The sequence below is a fragment of the Dreissena polymorpha genome, chromosome 3, assembly GCF_020536995.1.
Source record: "Dreissena polymorpha isolate Duluth1 chromosome 3, UMN_Dpol_1.0, whole genome shotgun sequence".
NCBI classification, from domain to species: domain Eukaryota; kingdom Metazoa; phylum Mollusca; class Bivalvia; order Myida; family Dreissenidae; genus Dreissena; species Dreissena polymorpha.
In genome coordinates, this window is record NC_068357.1 from 4,325,367 (window position 1) to 4,344,138 (window position 18,772).

General features: G+C 35.8%; 3 protein-coding genes and 1 long non-coding RNA gene across 5 annotated transcripts in view; all 4 read right to left on the reverse strand.

Moving 5' to 3' along the window:
* Positions 1–745: 745 nt before the first annotated feature.
* On the reverse strand, positions 746–6,808 carry LOC127872814 (inactive tyrosine-protein kinase 7-like). Its single transcript, XM_052416233.1, has 3 exons — positions 6,507–6,808; positions 4,908–5,183; positions 746–3,066 (listed from the first exon to the last, which is right to left on the reverse strand). The coding sequence occupies exons 1-3, from the start codon at positions 6,742–6,744 to the stop codon at positions 2,930–2,932; spliced, it is 651 nt and encodes a 216-aa protein (XP_052272193.1). The 5' UTR covers positions 6,745–6,808; the 3' UTR covers positions 746–2,929.
* A 1,345-nt stretch (positions 6,809–8,153) lies between these two features.
* Positions 8,154–9,012, reverse strand: LOC127872816 (uncharacterized). 2 transcript variants are annotated; one of them, XR_008045796.1, is made up of 3 exons: positions 8,580–9,012; positions 8,453–8,475; positions 8,154–8,376 (listed from the first exon to the last, which is right to left on the reverse strand). It is a non-coding gene; the product is annotated as an uncharacterized LOC127872816 (long non-coding RNA). The 2 variants fall into 2 exon arrangements; XR_008045797.1 differs by lacking the exon at positions 8,453–8,475 and adding an exon at positions 8,505–8,527.
* Positions 9,013–10,505: 1,493 nt separating this feature from the next.
* On the reverse strand, positions 10,506–14,981 carry LOC127875247 (eppin-like). Its single transcript, XM_052420150.1, has 5 exons — positions 14,838–14,981; positions 14,258–14,401; positions 13,139–13,306; positions 12,011–12,147; positions 10,506–10,520 (listed from the first exon to the last, which is right to left on the reverse strand). Exons 1-5 carry the CDS (start codon positions 14,875–14,877, stop codon positions 10,506–10,508), a joined length of 504 nt encoding a protein of 167 aa, XP_052276110.1. The 5' UTR covers positions 14,878–14,981.
* Positions 14,982–14,999: 18 nt separating this feature from the next.
* LOC127875271 (actinia tenebrosa protease inhibitors-like) overlaps positions 15,000–18,772 on the reverse strand; it is a 7,967-nt gene continuing 4,194 nt past the window's right edge. Inside the window, exons 5-6 of the mRNA XM_052420220.1 lie at positions 15,420–15,571; positions 15,000–15,148 (exon numbers count right to left, since the gene is read on the reverse strand). Coding sequence (XP_052276180.1) covers positions 15,429–15,571 — 143 coding nt within the window. The 3' untranslated portion in view covers positions 15,000–15,148; positions 15,420–15,428. The remainder of the gene's footprint in view (positions 15,149–15,419; positions 15,572–18,772) is intronic.

Here is an 18,772-nt window from a genome sequence, read left to right on the forward strand (position 1 = left end):
CCCTGTTCTGCTTGTGACACTTTGATCATGGAATTTTACAACGGGATCAAACCTTGCTGATTCATGGCTGAGGGGAATGGACCATTACATTCACGTAATTGGGTAAATAACCATGTATACCAGTTAAAAGTAATGGATTCACCCAACAGCATTTTAAGCAATGTCGTCCTATTAAGGAAGCAGAATGTTTTCTGTTTTTATGTTCTATATCATTTCAGGCAAGAGTTAGCAAAGCTGTGAAGTTGTACATTTGTATTTTTTTTTTTTAAGGAGAAAAAGAAGAGTTAATCACAAGAAAATTATTGAATATCGATTTATTTAATTTATTTTAATATAATAATAATTTTCGGACACCTTAATTTTTGTACCAAAATTTTCGGACACCTGTAATTTTTTTTTTTTTCGTATCTAAATTTTTGTACAAGAAAATAAAATATTTATAAGTGTCCGAAAACTTTGTTTAAATTTTTTTTTACGGCACTTTATTTGGATTCAAACTATCCATATTACCAGTACATAGATTGTAATAAGAAAACAAAAAACGACATGTTAGAATTTTATTTAGTCACTTACAATCATAAAATATTGTAGGGATTGGCCGTCGGCAATAATGCAGAAGAAGCGAGATATAAAGTGCCTTTATTGACTACAACAAACTTTGTTGAAATTTTTTTTTACGGCACTTTATTTGGATTCAAACTATCCATATTACCAGTACATAGATTGTAATAAGAAAACAAAAAACGACATGTTAGAATTTTATTAAGTCACTTACAATCATAAAATATTGTAGGGATTGGCCGTCGGCAATAATGCAGAAGAAGCGAGATATAAAGTGCCTTTATTGACTACAACAAGAAACAAAAGCAAAAATGTATACAGATATTTAATTGGCTTTTGCAACCAGCATAAAACCAGAACAGCTTGGGAGTAACTCGCAGGCTATTCAGGTTTTATGCTGTTTGCTGCTCATCAGTACCTTAGTGTTGGAAATGAAGCCTTTATATTGATTAGAACTAAACGTAAAATCTCTTCTGCTCATTGAAGAAATCAAGACTTTTGCATATAAGAATTGTGTTGATATTTGTCATATTTTTGTGTCCAGGTATAAGTAATTACTGAAGACTAAAGTGTTGTGGATTTCATGAACAAAATATGAAGACAACATTACTGTGACATATAAATAGATAAACACATCCAGTATTTTACACAATTAAAACAAACTGTGTTCAAGAAAATGAAATAACAAGTTTACCAGGGATTTACTTTACTTCAATCAACTTCTATATACATTAAAGCTTAAATGGAATAACTAAATATTTCTAGTGTTTATTAGTGGATAGATTCCAGCAAATGAACGCCAAAATTGAGGTTTAAACATTGGAATCTGGAATGTTAAGCCCGATAATGCGAAAACATGAGCCTTTCACAAGTTTAAGGTTGTAAACTAAAAGTTAACTTCTGTTTATATGTCACATCATAGAACAGACAATTTATAACAAGAACTAGAATTTGAGTGATACTAGCTTAAAGAAGTATTTTTCAATTTCATTAAAAGCAAACAAAAAACTGTAATTATTTTTACGCACCTGAATGGGTAATGGGAGGTACAAATTTGTATATTACAATATCTATTTGCTAAACATATACACTACATGTATATATATACATACATATACAATAAGTACCAAATAAATGCATAGAAACAAATTAGTACTCATGGAAACACAAAAGCATAACTTGTTTTCATCACTTGAACATATTAAAACAAATCACATTGACAATTAACTTAAGTTTTTCTTTTTTTCCCCTCATAAACATAATCTTAACAAAATGCAGAACATAATTATAACAACAAACGTTTGATTCTTTTGGGAGTCCTATAGTTTCATCAATGTCATCAAAACTTTAAGAAATACATTTCATTGTTTTGAAGAATATTAGTAAATTCGGATATTACTCCTTTTAGCACCAGGCAATTTAAGTATACACTCTAAATACATTAAAACATATAGATTAACCCTATGTCAGTGGTCTTCTTACTTAACATAATGGAATATACTACTGAATTGTTGTTTCAATATATGTTTTACATTCTTAATAATTGAATAAATAGACCGACTGACATAAATGATAATAAGCAATCAAACATAAGCACAACGTTACCTTGTAATTTGATTTCAGTGTTATAAAAAATACAGCATTTCTTAGTACCACATATAGATAGTGATAACATATGAAACAATAGTGTTTATACCAATACAAATATTTAAAAGGTAACCTTTTATTCAAATTGTATGTGAACAATCATTAATGATTCCGACGTACATTGTGTAATATACAAACAAGCGCAGCAAAATCTCAAAATGAGGTGTGGAGTGTTCCAACAGTGGCTAGATATAACAAAAGCATACTGACCTTGAAGTATAAAAGAATCTTTCAATAAAACAGTGCAATCCACAATACTTCCAATTTACACCATCAGCTTTATCAACCAATTCTGTCAAATCATATAATTGTCTTTGTTAATAAAGTTTATGCAACAGGCTTGTTAAAAATGGTCATCACAAGCGTTTCTTTTTTTGTTTTTAAATACAATAATTAATTAAAGGTGATTACATAATGTATGAAACTTAGCATACATTTCAGCACATGGGTCGAGTATTAAGCACAAAGTTCTTATTTTTTAAGCACAACCAGTTTTCGGTAACTGATAGTGCATAGTTCAAACATCCAAACTTGCATCTCATTTCAAACAGAAAGACATGCTTGGATGCAACCCATAGATAACACACTGGAACTGATTTCATATTGTCATTTACAAGAAATTCAAAAGTTATGTAATACAAGTTTAAAAAATGTAACTTCATATAATTATGAATACAAAATATTTCATTTGTTTTTGGTTTCATAAGAATACATGTTGTCACTATTCCCCATTGAAGAATCTTTGACAGCTGTTGCAGCAGATTTTGGAGTACATGGTGTAGCCGCAGAGACGAGCTGATACGATCAGACGACACTTCATCAGACTGGTCTTGTCTTCACATTTGTCATCGGGCATAACTGCAAGATATACAAAACAGATGTAACACATCAGGTATAACTGTACATACAGAACTGATCAAGGACACAAAACATAGGTAACACATCAGGCATTACTGTACATACAGAATGGACCAAGGACACAAAACATTAGTAACACATCAGGCATAACAGTACATACAGAATGGATCAAGGACACAAACATAGGTAAATCATCAGGCATAACTGTACATACAGAACTGATCAAGGACACAAAATATAGGTAACACATCAGGCATAACAGTACATACAGAACGGACCAAGGACACAAAACATAGGTAACACATCAGGCATAACTGTACATACAGAACTGATCAAGGACACAAAACATAGGTAACACATCAGGCATAACAGTACATATAGAATGGATCAAGGACACAAAACATAGGTAACACATCAGGCATAACTGTACATACAGAACTGATCAAGGACACAAAACATAGGTAACACATCAGGCATAACTGTACATACAGAACTGATCAAGGACACAAAACATAGGTAACACATCAGGCATAACAGTACATACAGAATGGATCAAGGACACAAACATAGGTAAATCATCAGGCATAACTGTACATACAGAACGGACCAAGGACACAAATATAGGTAACACATCAGGCATAACTGTACATACAGAACGGACCAAGGACACAAAACATATTTAACAGATTAAGATATCAAATTTGTCATATAGCTTTAATGGAAGGGACACAAACATTGGAAATTGATTAAGAAATCAAATATATCATCGGGCATAACTTGAAGGGACTCACATAATATGTAACTGAATTAAGACTGTGAAACTAAATTTGTCATCTGGCATGAAATTGCAATGGACACGCAGCATATTAGCCGTGCTCTGTGAAAAGTGAGTATAATGCATGTGCGTGTGCGTAAAGTGTCATCCCAAATAAGCCTGTGAGGTCCACACAGGCTAATCAGGGACGACACTTTCTGATTGTATAATATTTTTCGTTTCAACAGTCTCTTCTTAGCGAAAATCAAGTTGAAGGGAAAAGTTTCATCCCTGATTAGCCTATGCGGACTGCACAGGCTAATCTTGGACAACACTATGCGCACATGCATTAAACTCCCTTTTCACAGAGCCAGCTCAAATATAAATGAAACAAGCAAAGTCGTTGAATTGATATCCCCCTGCCAATATGCTTCTGGACACAAAAGTGCTATATTTGACCCTCGGCTAAAAAAGCATTTTTTTAAGATACAAAGGGCCCTAACTCCATTATTTACAGATGGTGTGCAATGACATTTAGTCAGCATCATCCTCTTATCGATATATACTCATACCAAGTTTGAATGAAATCCGCCAGAGCACTTCCAAGATATGTCTCCAGACACAAAAGTGCCGGACGGACGGACGGAAAGATGGAAAGACGGACAGACGGACAACACCAAAACAATATTCCTACGCCTATGGCGGGGGATAATAAGATCAAGACTCACAGCAGAAGCATTTTTGTGCAGAATGATTCACCAATCTAATAATGGTTTACTTGTTATACATGTTTTCTAAGTTTGACCAGGTGACCTAGTTTTGGATGCATGAGACCTGGATTAAAATAAGCCTAGATAATGTCAAAATAACCATTCTGACCAAGTTTCATGATTGAGTTATAAATGTGGCTTCTAGAGTGGCAACCAGCTTTTTAAATAATTTGACATAATTTCATCAAGATTCAATTAAAATTATAGCCTTCAGAGTGGTTAACTAATTAAAAGTAGACAATGTACTAGGTGCAAAGGTGATCTAAAGTCAGTGCAAGCCTTGGTACACATACTACACACTACCACGTTTCACTCACCTTTTGGTACAACTTGTACTGATGTTGATGTCTCAATCTTCTCATCTGTATTAGAAACGATGCAGGTGTATGTTCCTGTATCACTAGAAGTTGCATCTCGTATTGTCAAACCCCCGTTACTGCTGATGAACACATTGCCACCAGAAACAAGCGCTCGTCCAGCCTTCTCCCAGGTGATAGCAGGCTCAGGATAACCTTTGCCCTCGCAGTTAAGTAGGATTCGACCTCCCTCAATCACCCTTCCATTCTGATTCTCAATTCTGGCCACAAGCATTTCTGATAAAAACATACACATTTAGCAAGATTACTAGTACGAAGGTAAACAATACTTTTACACTTCAACACCGTTATTACGAAGTCGTCGGGACCGTTAAAAAACTTCAGATTAACAATAATTCGAAATAAACTTTTGACAGACGACTTCTTTGATTCTGCAAAAATAAAACGTTGTGGAATTCGCATGGGTTGGTTACACGCTTACTGAAAAGCGTAGACTGGTCAGATAGCAATGGATTTCCACTTGTAACAAACAGAGGAATAAAACGATTCTTTTTCTTGTTTTTATTTTTGTCTAATAACAGAACATATAAAATATAACAAATAGCACAAATTATCAGACATGCATACATATGAATACATTTTCGGAAATGAATTAACTTTTTTTAACTTATACGCGATGTCTCTCTGAACACCGGCGTTCAAACGCGCAGACGACAAAGGTGTAATTATCGGCGAAATTACGCTTAGTATTTTGCAGTTTTGACTTCGGATTAAAGAATGATAATTAGGTGCGAATTATAGTGTTTGGACCGACTGAAGCACTTCGAATTAACGATTTCTTCGGTTTAACGAAGTTTGGATTAACAATGAAATTTTACATTAAACATAGAAGAACCAAAATTGGAACCCAAAAAATACTTCGAAATAACGGTGACTTCGGATTATCGGTGTTCGAAATAACGGTGTTGAAGTGTATATACTTGTAAAACATAATTATTGAGACATGGGAAAATTTCTCATTTAAACAAGAGATGTGTTTGTCAGGAACATAATGCCCCCTATTGCGCCGCTTTGAAGCCATATGTTTGACCTTTGACCTTGAAAAAATGACCTTGAACTTTCACCACTCAAAATGTGCAGCTCCATGAGATACACATGCATGCCAAATATCAAGTTGCTATCTTCAATATTGGAAAAGTTATGAGCAAGGTTAAAGTTTTGACGCCGCTTTGAAGCCATATATTTGACCATTGACCTTGAAGGATGACCTTGACCTTTTACCACTCAAAATGTGCAACTCCATGAGATACACATGCATGCCAAATATGAAGTTGTTATCTTCAATATTGCCAAAAGTTATTCAATATTGCAAAACTTTAACCAAGGTTAAAGTTGTCCACAGAATGACAGACAGACAGGCCCAAAAACAATATACCCCCGATCATTCGATCCAAGGTCATAAAAAGTGATTACATTTACTTATATAGTATGTGTATAATTACTTTGAAGATTTTAAATGACCACATGTACCAACAGAAAAATATGTTGTCATGAAAGTCCAGTACAACATGCAACAGTTACTGAGCTTGCAATGATTACCTCTTAGTGAGAGTTTAATGGTTCTGTCCACTGGGGTAGATACCCCATTGTCTGCGCGGCATGTGTAACTATCCGCGTCCCCAGGAGTGGCACTGCGTATCAGAAGTGTGCCGTTGCTGAATGTCTCATAGCGACTGCTCGATCGCAGAGGGGAACCATTCTTTGTCCACGAGACACTTGGTTTGGGATTTCCATATACCTCACAATGCAAGAATGCTTGACTGCTTGGTTTCACCATGATTGTGTCTGGACCTGGCAGGACTCCGATGGGTTACTGAAATCATGTTCAGAATTTACGGAAAAAAATGTTTTCGCAGGTAAGAAGTATCTCAATTGTAACATTAGATAGAGTTATTCAATATCACTAGAGAATTAATGATACCTTACAAGTAAATACACAACAGTGTTTTTTATGTTCAAATTTGGGTCGCGTATGTGACCAATGCCCAAATGAAAAAAGAATATATGTTTCCAAATGGGACCTTAACATTTTCAATTGTTTTTTGTTTAATAAAGCACCCATCAAGTTGTATAAGTTGGACCTTAGTAAATGTATATTTAAATCTCTTTTATTCTCAATTTAAAAGTATTTGTAAGCAAAAAAAACAACACAAATTTTCCCAATTTTAGTCATAACAACACGATTTTCCTTAATCTAAAGAGGACCCAGTCCACATGCCCAAAATGGTTAAAAAGAACACTGCACAATTATTAACTGACTTTTAGCGAGAGAAGTATCCATCACCAACCAGTGTGCCACTTGTACTAAACATACAGAATAATTATAAACAGTAATCTCTTTTTAATTTTTTCTAATACACATGTCTAGCTATTTTTTCTCAAAATCCTTTGTTGAATGATTGAGGAGCTTATTATATCAATAAAATGAGTCGTGCAGTCTGCGCAGGCTGATCAGGGACTACACTGTCCACCTCAATTGGAGTTTTGCTAAGAAGAGACTTCATTTAAACGAAAAATGTCATAAAAGCAGAAAGTGTCGTCCCTGATTAGCCTGTGCAGATTGCACAGGCTAATCAGGGACGACACTTTTTGCACATGCATTATGCCCAGTTTTCTAAGAACACAACTACTGGAGCGTATTATATTAATACAATTATGGCTGCTACTGTTACTGTTATGACACGTGTTACACATCACACAGATGATATGGTGAAATCCATTCTGCATACCTTGTACTTGCAGCAGGAAACCTGTAGATCTGCTGTCCGGTTGCCCTGGCAACATGGCAGGCATACATTCCATCATCGTCAATGGTGGCCTTGAGAATTTCCAAAGTGCCGTCACTGTTTACAACGGCGATTGTTATCTTGACACCACAAGTTTTCTGGAACACAGGCATAGTCCTTGTAACGTAAGGAGTCAATATTGTAAAGTCCTATTCCCTGAACAGTTATGAATAATATAGAACCGTCATGTTTCATACAGAAAAATTGAAAATGATGTTTAACATGATATGATATATAACTTCGTTAAAGAAATGTGTTCAAAGGTATCAAATGCTCACCCTGTTTGGGACTGGTCACATTCGAGAATATGTTCTGAACGGACATAGGTGAGCCCAAAGGGATACACTGGCTAAGGTAACACTGAATACACCTTCATCTTTCAAAACTAAAGCGCCAACTTGTCACAAAACCACGCCATGAGTAAATATATAAATAAATTTGTTCTACATTGATGGTACAGAAAATAATGGAGACAACAAGAAACATGGCAATGCCATGAAACCATGTTTTAAATATTTAACATATTAATCTGCTCTACTAAAATAATTGTGCAGTCTCAAGTAATGACTGCAGTTAAGCTACCTACACACAAAATAAAATGTAAGTGTAATACATCCATCTACCTCAAGTGTAATACATCCATCCACCTCAGTGTAATACATCCATCCACCTCAATGTAAGTGTAATACATCCATCCACCTCAGTGTAATACATCCATCCACCTCAATGTAAGTGTAATACATCCATCCACCTCAGTGTAATACATCCATCCACCTCAATGTAAGTGTAATACATCCATCCACCTCAAGAGTAATACATCCATCACCTCAAGTGTAATACATCCATCCACCTCAAGTGTAATACATCCATCCACCTCAATGTAAGTGTAATACATCCATCCCCCTCAGTGTAATACATCCATCCACCTCAAGTTTTTGAGCAGAGACATTTTTTTAAATTTTAAGTAACAGTTACATTGACCTTGATCAAACAAGCCACAATAATGCAAACCTAAGCTAGGTTAATTTGGACAATTTTTAATAACTCAAGGGCAATAATTCTGATGGTGGTTTTAAAACTTGGCCGAGATGTAATGCCCGCAAAAATATTCACAAAGTCTCATGATGATCTGGCTTAAAACTATTAAAATATTGAACGGACATCATTCTGTTGGAGGGCAATCCACAAATTAAGGATCCTTTCAGGTGTTTCCCAATATATTCCCTTTTTTAGATGATGTACAAAAAGATTTACAAGGGCTGTTTTGTAAAACATGCATGCCCCCCATATGGGCTGTCAGTTGTAGTGGCAGCCATTGTGTGAATACATTTTTTGTCACTGTGACCTTGACCTTTGACCAAGTGACCTGAAAATCAATAGGGGTCATCTGCCAGTCATGATCAATGTACCTATGAATTTCATGATCCTAGGCCTAATTATTATTGAGTTATCATCCGGAAACCATTTTACTATTTCGAGTCACTGTGACCTTGACCTTTGACCTAGTGATCTGAAAATCAATAGGGGTCATCTGCCAGTCATGATCAATGTTCCTATGCAGTTTCATGATCCTAGGGTGTAAGCATTCTTGAGTTATCATCCGGAAACCATTTTACTATTGCGAGTCACTGTGACCTTGACCTTTGACCTAGTGACCTGAAAATCAATAGGGGTCATCTGCCAGTCATGATCAATGTTCCTATGAATATTCATGATCCTAGTTTAAGTATTCTTGAGTATCATCCGGAAACCATTTTACTTTTTCAAGTCACTGTGACCTTGATCTTTGACCTAGTGACCTGAAAATCAATAGGGGTCATTTGTCAGTCATGATCAATGTACCTATGAAGTTTCATGATCCTATTCCTAAGCGTTCTTGAGTTATCATCCAGAAACCATTTACTATTTAGAGTCACTGTGACCTTGACCTTTGACCTAGTGACCTGAAAATCAATAGGGTCATCTGCCAGTCATGATCAATGTACCAATGAAGTTTCATGATCCTAGGCCTAAGCGTTCTTGAGTTATCATCCGGAAACCATCCGGTGGACGGACCGACATGTGCAAAACAATATACTCCCTCTTCTTCGAAGGGGGGCATATATTAAATACATTTTTTTTCCGTATTAGAGATGTTTCATTTAAAATCCTTTTATCATATAAATAACAAAACCCCAATGCTCCCTAATGTGCCGCTTTTAATTATTCTTTTAGATTTGACCTTGAAGGATGACCTCGACCTTTCACCACTCAAAATGTGCAGCTCCATGAGATACACATGCATGCCAAATATCAAGTTGTTATGTTCAATATTGCAAAAGTTATGAAGAAGGTTTAAGTTTGGGTTAAAGATTTGGAACACACACACAGACACATACAATGATAGACAGGCCAAAAACAAAATATCCAGGGGCATAAAAAACTTTATAAAGTTCAGTTTTTCGATACTGACCCATCATGATACCAGGTGGAGCTACTACCATAGCGACAGGTCAAGGTGGCCTTCTCTCCAGGGGTCACAGGGACGACTGTCTCGCTTGACGGGCCTGGCACATAGTCTGTATAACAAAGTGTAAACATAGTTTGCGTAACACAGTGTAAACATGGCACAAAGTCTGTGTAACACAGTGTTAACATTGCAAATTGTCTGTGTAACACAGTGTAAAAATTGTACTAAGTCTGTATAATAAAGTGTAAACATAGTCTATGTAACACAGGGAAAACATGGCACATAGTCTGTGTAACACAGTGTTTACATGGCACATAGCTGGTGTAACACAGTGTTAACATAGCACATAGTCTGTGTAACACAGGGTAAAAATGGCACATAGCCTGTGAAACACAATGCAAACATTGCACATAGTCTGTGTAACATGGAATACACATGGCACATAGTCTGTGCAACACAGTGTAAACATATCTTGTGAAGCACAGTGTAAAAATGGTCTGTTTAACATGGTGTAAACATAGTCTGTGTAACACAGTATAAACATAGTCTGTGTAACACAGTGCAAACATAGTATGTGTAACACAAAGTAAACATAGTATGTGTAACACAGTGTAAAAATGATCTGCATAACACGGTGTAAACATAGTCTGTGTAACACAGTATAAACATAGTCTGTGTAACACAGTGTAAACATAGTATGTGTAACACAGTGTAAACATAGTATGTGTTACACAGTGTAAACATATCCTGTGTAGCACAGTGTAAAATGGTCTGTGTAACACAGTCTGTGTAACACAGTGTTAACATAGTATGTTTAACACAGTGTTAACATTGTCTGTGTAACACATGGTTCACATTGTCTGTGTTATGCAGAGTAAATATTGTCTGTGTAAAACAGGGTTTACATTGTCTGTGTAACAAAGAGTAAACATATGTATGCATGGATAACGCTGGAGTGTAATGTGTCATGCCTACGGTAATTCAGCCTTAATTTTGTTTGAAAATTGGACATAATTATTTGTTAGAATCTTAAATTCGTCACTCGGTCCACTGACAAAATAGACGAACATTTATGCCTCATGAATAATAATGGTTTCACAGTATATTAACAGTATAAAAATTGCAAATCTCACTGACCTTTATGCATTAATATTTGTAAATACCATTATGTTGTACATAATTTGTTTCTGTATTTAAATCTTGTTGAACAAATACAAGATACAAGAATATTTCACTTTGTTTCAGTCATCAAGAATCACGTCAATGTTTTGGAGCATGACTTTGGAACAAATCAAACACCATTTGTGTTTCATGTACCTGTAAAAAAGCCTTAAATATGAAAAATATTAAAGATAATCAATGCAGGTACAATTTATTTCAAGACGTCATGTTCAGAAAATGGGTGTCACTTTAATTTTAAGAACAAATTGGAGCATTATTCCTTGGTTAAGTAAGACACATGTATGTAAATACAACAGACTATAGAAGATACAGCTAGAGACAAAGGATATAGATATAGCTAGTTTATGGACACAAGTGACCCAGATTTAATATATGTAAGATCTTGTTCATTCTGACTAAGACTCCATGAAAAATGTGGGGTCTAAAGAGGTTACCAGATAAATATTGACAACACACACACGTGTGATGCATGAATTGGGGTGATAACATAAGCTCACCTTAAGCACTTTGTGCTCATGTGAGCTAAATACGTGGAAGAAAAACACTATGAACAAGTGTGTGTGTGTGGAGTAGGGTTTATTTGAACAATCCATAGTACAAAGTGTAATGTATAGGTTGTACTATACCTGGCAGTTTGTTCCTTCAGCGTCGAGTTTAGAAGTGTATCCGTCTTCACAGCAGTTGAAGACAGAGAGTCGACAGTCAGAGGGGCGGGGCTGTGGAGTGCGGGGTGGCTGGTGGCCGAGGGTTGTCACTGGAGTACCTGGGTATATAGAAAGTGAATGTAAGAACAATTACCGTAAGAACAGCTCTTGTAAAACTGAGCATAATGCATGTGCGCAAAGTGTCATCCCAGAGTTGTCAGGGACAACACTTTACCCCATTATGTGGATTTTTAGAAGAGACTTCCTCTAAACACAAATTCCATAAAAGTGGAAAGTGTTGTCATCACAGGCTGATCTGAGATTACATTTAAAGCACATGCATGAAGCCCTGTTTTCTGAGAGCTCAGATTAGTTATTTACTTGGAGCTTTTATTGTTGACATGAAACTAACAATCAACGTTGTTTCTTAAAGAAATATTTTGGTCAGAAAAATAACAATTAAAGGTGACCAAAATCAAGTTTAAGAAAACAATAATCATTCCGCTAAAACTTACTCCCATTTTTTTTTATCTATTTATCTTTGGAAGGATGGTGTGTCTTTATATATAGAGTTTTATTTCTTAAGAATATTTATACACCTATTGGGAGCAGCAAAGAATGGGAGCAGTGAGACCACCTTATTACTACAAAATAAGTACAACCCATTTAAAAGCAATTAAGCCATACATAATTTATTAAAAAAATGGCAATGAAGAAGTCTTATAAATATTAAACATTACTGGTTTTAAACATAAGGCTACTGTTTGCACTTAACAAACTAAATCATCTAATAAAAACACTCCATATATAATACAATTTCCTCAAGTAACACTGTTGTATAACCCTATCCCACTCGAAGCAAAGTGAAATGGCTATCAGCAAACAGAATAAAACCAGAACAGTCTGCGAGTAACTCACAGTCTGTTCAGGTTTTATGCTGTTTGCTTCTCATTAGTATATAAGAGTTGGAAATGAAGCCTTTCAAACTTAAATATATTAAGAAAGGACTTAAATTTATTTTGATTTTCTAAAGGACTTCAATGTGTCAAAATGCGTTTCTGAGAGGTAAAGGGATTACAGCACCCACCCACATTCCCACCCAATACTCACCCACACATCTGTTCAAGCACTCTGCCTCCGTCATGAAGCGGTTATCATTACCGCCACACTGGCTGAACCAGAAGCGGTCACACTGAGCCTCCTCCCTGTTGTAGTACCAGCGTACCGTCCAGTTACCGCAGGAACCCGGGTCCTTCAACAGGCTGCACACATCATAGCCTGCAACAAATAGAGATTTCAATAAAATATATTTGGTACAAACACCATAATGTTTATTAGTCCTTCAAAAGGCTGCAGACATCATAGCCTACAAAAATATATAGATTAAACAAGAGCACCGTATAACGGGTGCCACGCTCGGCTGCGGCCGCATTTTTGAATAAATAAAAGCTTGACAGATTTTTTTGATTTTTTTTAGAGGTCAAAGTGACCTTTGACCTAGTGACCCAAAAATGGGTGAGGCATGTAGAACACATCAAGGTGCAGCTACATATGAAGTTTCAAAGTGTAGGTTGAAGCACTTTGATTTTAGAGCCAATGTTCAAAACCTTGACAAAATTATGGTATAAACTTGTCATTTTTTTTGGTTATGACTTTAATGCTTCATTATTTTTTTTAATGACTTACATGCTATCAAACGTGTCTTAGTCATAGCATACATTAGTAGTATTAATGATACGAATAGGAAGTTGTATTTTTACAAATATAAATGTCTTGAGATGTTCTTTGGGAAGTAGCGCTTAATGAATGAGAATAAAGTGTCGTCATAGATCAGCCTGTACAGTCTACGCAAGCTAATTAGTGACAAAACAATTCCTTTAAATGAAAAATTCCATAAAAATGAAAGTTGTCGCCCCAGATAAAACTTTTTAATCCTTGTTTAATTTTATGTATTCATTTAGAAACAGGTGATCTAATTAAACATGGACTAATATTTAATATGGCGTCAATATCAATATATATAATTTTATTAAACAAATGAGAAGACCACAAATCAGTACATCAAGCAAACACTTTAGCAAAATGTTAAAGTGACGTGTACAATTAAGTTCAAATTCATTTAACATTGTTGTCCATTAATTATTTCACAGCATCATCGTCACACCTTCAATCAGATAAACATGATTAATCTTGGACTTCATGGGCAATCAGCCAGTGACAAGTACGCACCTGTAGGTCGCATACAAGTCTTTCCGCACCCATTGCTGCAGCATTTCTCTGCACCATCACAGTCGCCATCTGCCCTGCACTCCTCCACACAGATCCCCGCAGTGTCGTCATCAACAGCAGGGCACTCGCCGGCCTTTGTGATGTCTAAAACAGGAGACAGGGGGAGTTGATGTAAATAACAGTATTCAGATTAAAATCCTATGCATTGAAATAAGTCAATTTGCAATCAAAGGTAAATAAAGTTAATGTAGTCTTAAGAAAAAAAGGTAAAATGGTATGCATCGATTGTTGTTCATTGGATTCATAAATATTGGTGCTCTTTTTATTTTCTCTAAAAAAATAATAACACTTAAGTAATCAATTTGGGCTGATGAAATGTAATTTGGGTCATGAAAAATCTCCCTGAATAGCCTGAAGGGCTAGTGGTGTAACAAAATTAGCCCCAAAACTGATACAGTTCCCAGTTAATAAAGTGTTACCACCAAACCCAACCACTTGGAACAACATATTGTGACAAATATGAATAGTGTTTAATCAACAAAAATTATTAACTGTTTAAGCAGAAAGCAATTAAGCGTACACTGTGATGCTGTTGTAGCCTGCTCTCCTCCTCGCTCCATTCCGACAGGTAGGGCGGATCATTCACACGCACTGTAAACTTGTAGTCCGTGGAGGCTCGGAGGTTTTCGATGCGTGCTGGCATGTCAGTAACATTCACATACACGTACTGGCCGATGGAGAACGAGTGGTACCGAACGGTGTAGTAGCGACGGTCTCTGATGAGCTGATCTGCGGCCAGAGTCGGGTCATACCACCTGACCTCGACAGAGTTCGGTCCCTTGACGGTCACCTCGATTCGCACAGGTGCTCGCATCTTATATGGCTCTTCATCTATGCATACAAACAGCCTATGTTAGTTTTGACTTCATCAATTGTGCCTTATGCGTTCTTATAATTTAGTGATTGTTATTTTGTATTTGTATTCTTTTAAATGCAACATGGTAAAGCTACTCTGAGTAAGCCAGCTTAAAAAAAAAGATTTTAAATGGATAACACCTTGGTATACATGTATAAATTTGAAACCTAACTTATTTAAACATAATCAACATTTTATAAGCCAGACTTATGAAGCTTGAATGTTGAGACTCATACGTTCACCTACCCAGAGCATCTACACATCTGACACCACATCCATGATGGCAACACTTTTGTTGTCCCGGGCAACTGGAGTCATCAAACAAGCTGGTGCACATGCACCTAGCAGTCCCTTCCAGTCAGTCCGCGGTGGACAATATCCAGCCTTCACTTTTGGCTCTGAAACATTGAAACCAGTAAATGTTGTATTGTCTTTCAAGTATAAAGCTTTTGAGATCATGTATGTTACCTTTGAAATAACTCATGAGCCTTCAACGTATTAATGCCCAATGATGGGTTTTAACAAAAATAAAAGTTAGAAAACAAAAGAAACATATTTTTTTGTAACATGCAGGTCACATTAAGAAACTAACGCAAAAATCAAGCCTGTAGCATAACAAACCAGCATGTGCTTCATTCTGAGCAAGTGAACAAAATAATAAGTAAATTAATTAAAATGTTCCATAGAAATGTATTTAACAGGCTTCTTTGAACCTCTATTTTTCAAAAAATAAAAACATGCAGCAGAGTTAAATATAAAAAACATCTAGGTATATGTTTAAAACATACAGATAAATACAGAAATGCAATCTAAGTAATTATCTAGTCGAAATCTGTGACCTTCTTGAAAAAGCATATTGTATAACAGAAAGCAACGAGCTCTTACTCAGCATTTATTTTTTTATTTTTATGATTTTAATAATACATTCCAGCTGAGGTAATGCATTAAATTCAGTCTATATATAAGCCATGAATTGTTCTGTTCAAAGCTTTGAAGTATTAACCAATAACTATAAGGCTGCTGAAATGCCTTACCTACCATATAGCCATAAAGTTTACATCTTTTATACATTATTTTATATAACTTGTTGTTTTTAAACATAAAACTTCAACATAGAAAACAAGAATATCAGTGAAACTGATGCTCCCCGATGATGCGCTTTGTCAATCTATGAGTAAATAACCACCTAAATAATCTATTATTAGCCTTGGTGACCTTGATCTTGGCCCCAGTGACCTCAAACCTCATCAAAAGGTATAGATTTATGCAAGGTACTTCATGCCAAATATGAAAGAGATCGGTAAAGAATTGAAGGTGCTATGAGAAACTGTAACAAAAGTGTGACGGAAAAATTATTATTAGCCTTGGTGACCTTGACCTTGACCCCAGTGACCACAAACCTCATCAAAAGGGAGAGGTCCTGCAAGGTACCTACATGCCAAATAAGCAAGAGATCAGTTAAGTTTGAAGCTGCTATGAGAAACTGTAACAAAATTGTGACGGAAAAATATATTATAAGCCTTGGTGACCTTGACCCCAGTGACCTCAAACCTCATCAAAAGGTAGAGGTCCATGCAAAGTACCTACATGCCAAATATAAAGAGATCGAAAAAGTATTGAAGGTTCTATGAGAAACTGTAACAAAAGTGTGACGGAAAAATATATATATTAGCCTCGGTGACCTTGACCTTGACCTCAACCTCATCAAAGGTAGAGGTCTATGCAAGGTACCTACATGCCAAATATGAAAGAGATCGTTAAGGTATTGAAGGTGCTATGAGAAACTGTAACAAAAGCGTGGACGGAAGGACGGAAGTAAGGAAGAACAGAACTTCAAACTGGCAACTATATGCTCCCCGAAAATTTTGTGGGGAGCATAATAAAAAATACAGTAATAAAGGGTCTCACGTTTAAGTGTTTATATTATAGTTAATTGTTTAAGCGGCTGCATTTCATTATTACTTAATTTTCACTTAAACGTTTAGTAAAATGTAAACGTGGGTCCTTCGCAGTAATTATGTTTTAATTGTTTAAAACATTGCAATGTAGTATTATCAAAATGCACAATATAAAACATTTTTATGAACTTGCAGGCGGTCGTTGTATTTGAAGCTTATGTACAATCAATACACTTTTGTAGATTTTGCAAGTTGATTATTGGTCACAGCAAAAATTACAAGCACTAAATTATGTCATGAATAAAATCAAGACAGGCACATTTATATCTACCAGATATGAGCCGCACCCTGTGAAAAGGGGGTTTAATGCATGTGCGTTAAATGTCATCCCAGATTAGCATGTGCAGTCTGCACATGCTAATCAGGGATGATACTTTCTGTTGTTATTTTTCGTTTTAAAAAAGTATTTTCTTAGCAAAAATCAAGTTTAGGCGGAAAGTGTTGTCCCTGATTAGCCCGTGCAGATTGCACAGACTAATCTGGGACGACACTTTATGCACTTGCATAAACCTCCTTTTTCACAGACTGCTGGCTCATATAAATTATCATACACAGCATAAAAATGGAACATCCAGGCTAAATGAACTTATAAGTGTAACTGTGTACACATGAATACACTGGGTTTTCGGTGGTGGACTGTGATATATTGTAGAATAACGGTCACGCACCTTCTGTGGTACTGAAGACTTGGACAAATTGATACAATAATATAGGTGCGCAGACCTGATTCAAGTATCATTATGTTTGGACTGCAGGATTATTACATGCTACATGTGATAACTTCTTTGGCATCATGTTTTAATTTAGGAAGTCTGATAAACATTTGATTTACGAGGTTAATGTAAAAAATACAATAAATTCATGTTAATATGCTAATTTTATGTTTAAATCTTGCTACTGTTAATGCAATATTTGGATATTTCTTCAATAAGTAACAGTAATATTTAAGACTACAACATAATACAATCTTGATCTGTTTATCCCGTATAGGCATGCCAAACAAAGCGCAAAATATCTTAAGCAAAGCTGGAAGCTGCTACTAAGGCAGGTCAAATATTGCTGATTAATGCTGGCATGGTACATGAAAACCCTTACGTATTGGGCGAACACTGATGGCAGGCTCAATACACAACACTGCAACCAAGAGCGCAGCATTTTTTGTTTCCCGGACATTGCAAGTCCCTGTTACATTCACGACGACACTGCTGCGGGAAAGGGTAATCTCGAGATGGGCACATTCCTTCCTTCTCAAGGTCTACAGCCATGCAAGGTCACACATTTCGTTAAGTATCACTAGAAAATGGCTGAATAGTGGTTTTACAAATGCTCCTATTGCTTGGCAACTGTTTGAGTGCTGGTCAAAACTAACATTAGCAAGTGAAACCTACGAGTCACTAAATGGGTCACAAAGCAAAAATAAGATTACTCCTATTTGAATGTGAATGGTTCAGTAATTTGTTTCATTTTATGTATATTTTCACTTATTTCATGGGGCATTATTGAAGCTAAAATGTTATCAGGCCTAATATTTACCACATATTTACGGGTGTTTATAGAAATGACATTTCAAGAGATCATACCTCTTGACCTTCTGTCGCGCCATTAAATTCTAACAATAACATGGAGACCGATTTTAATAAC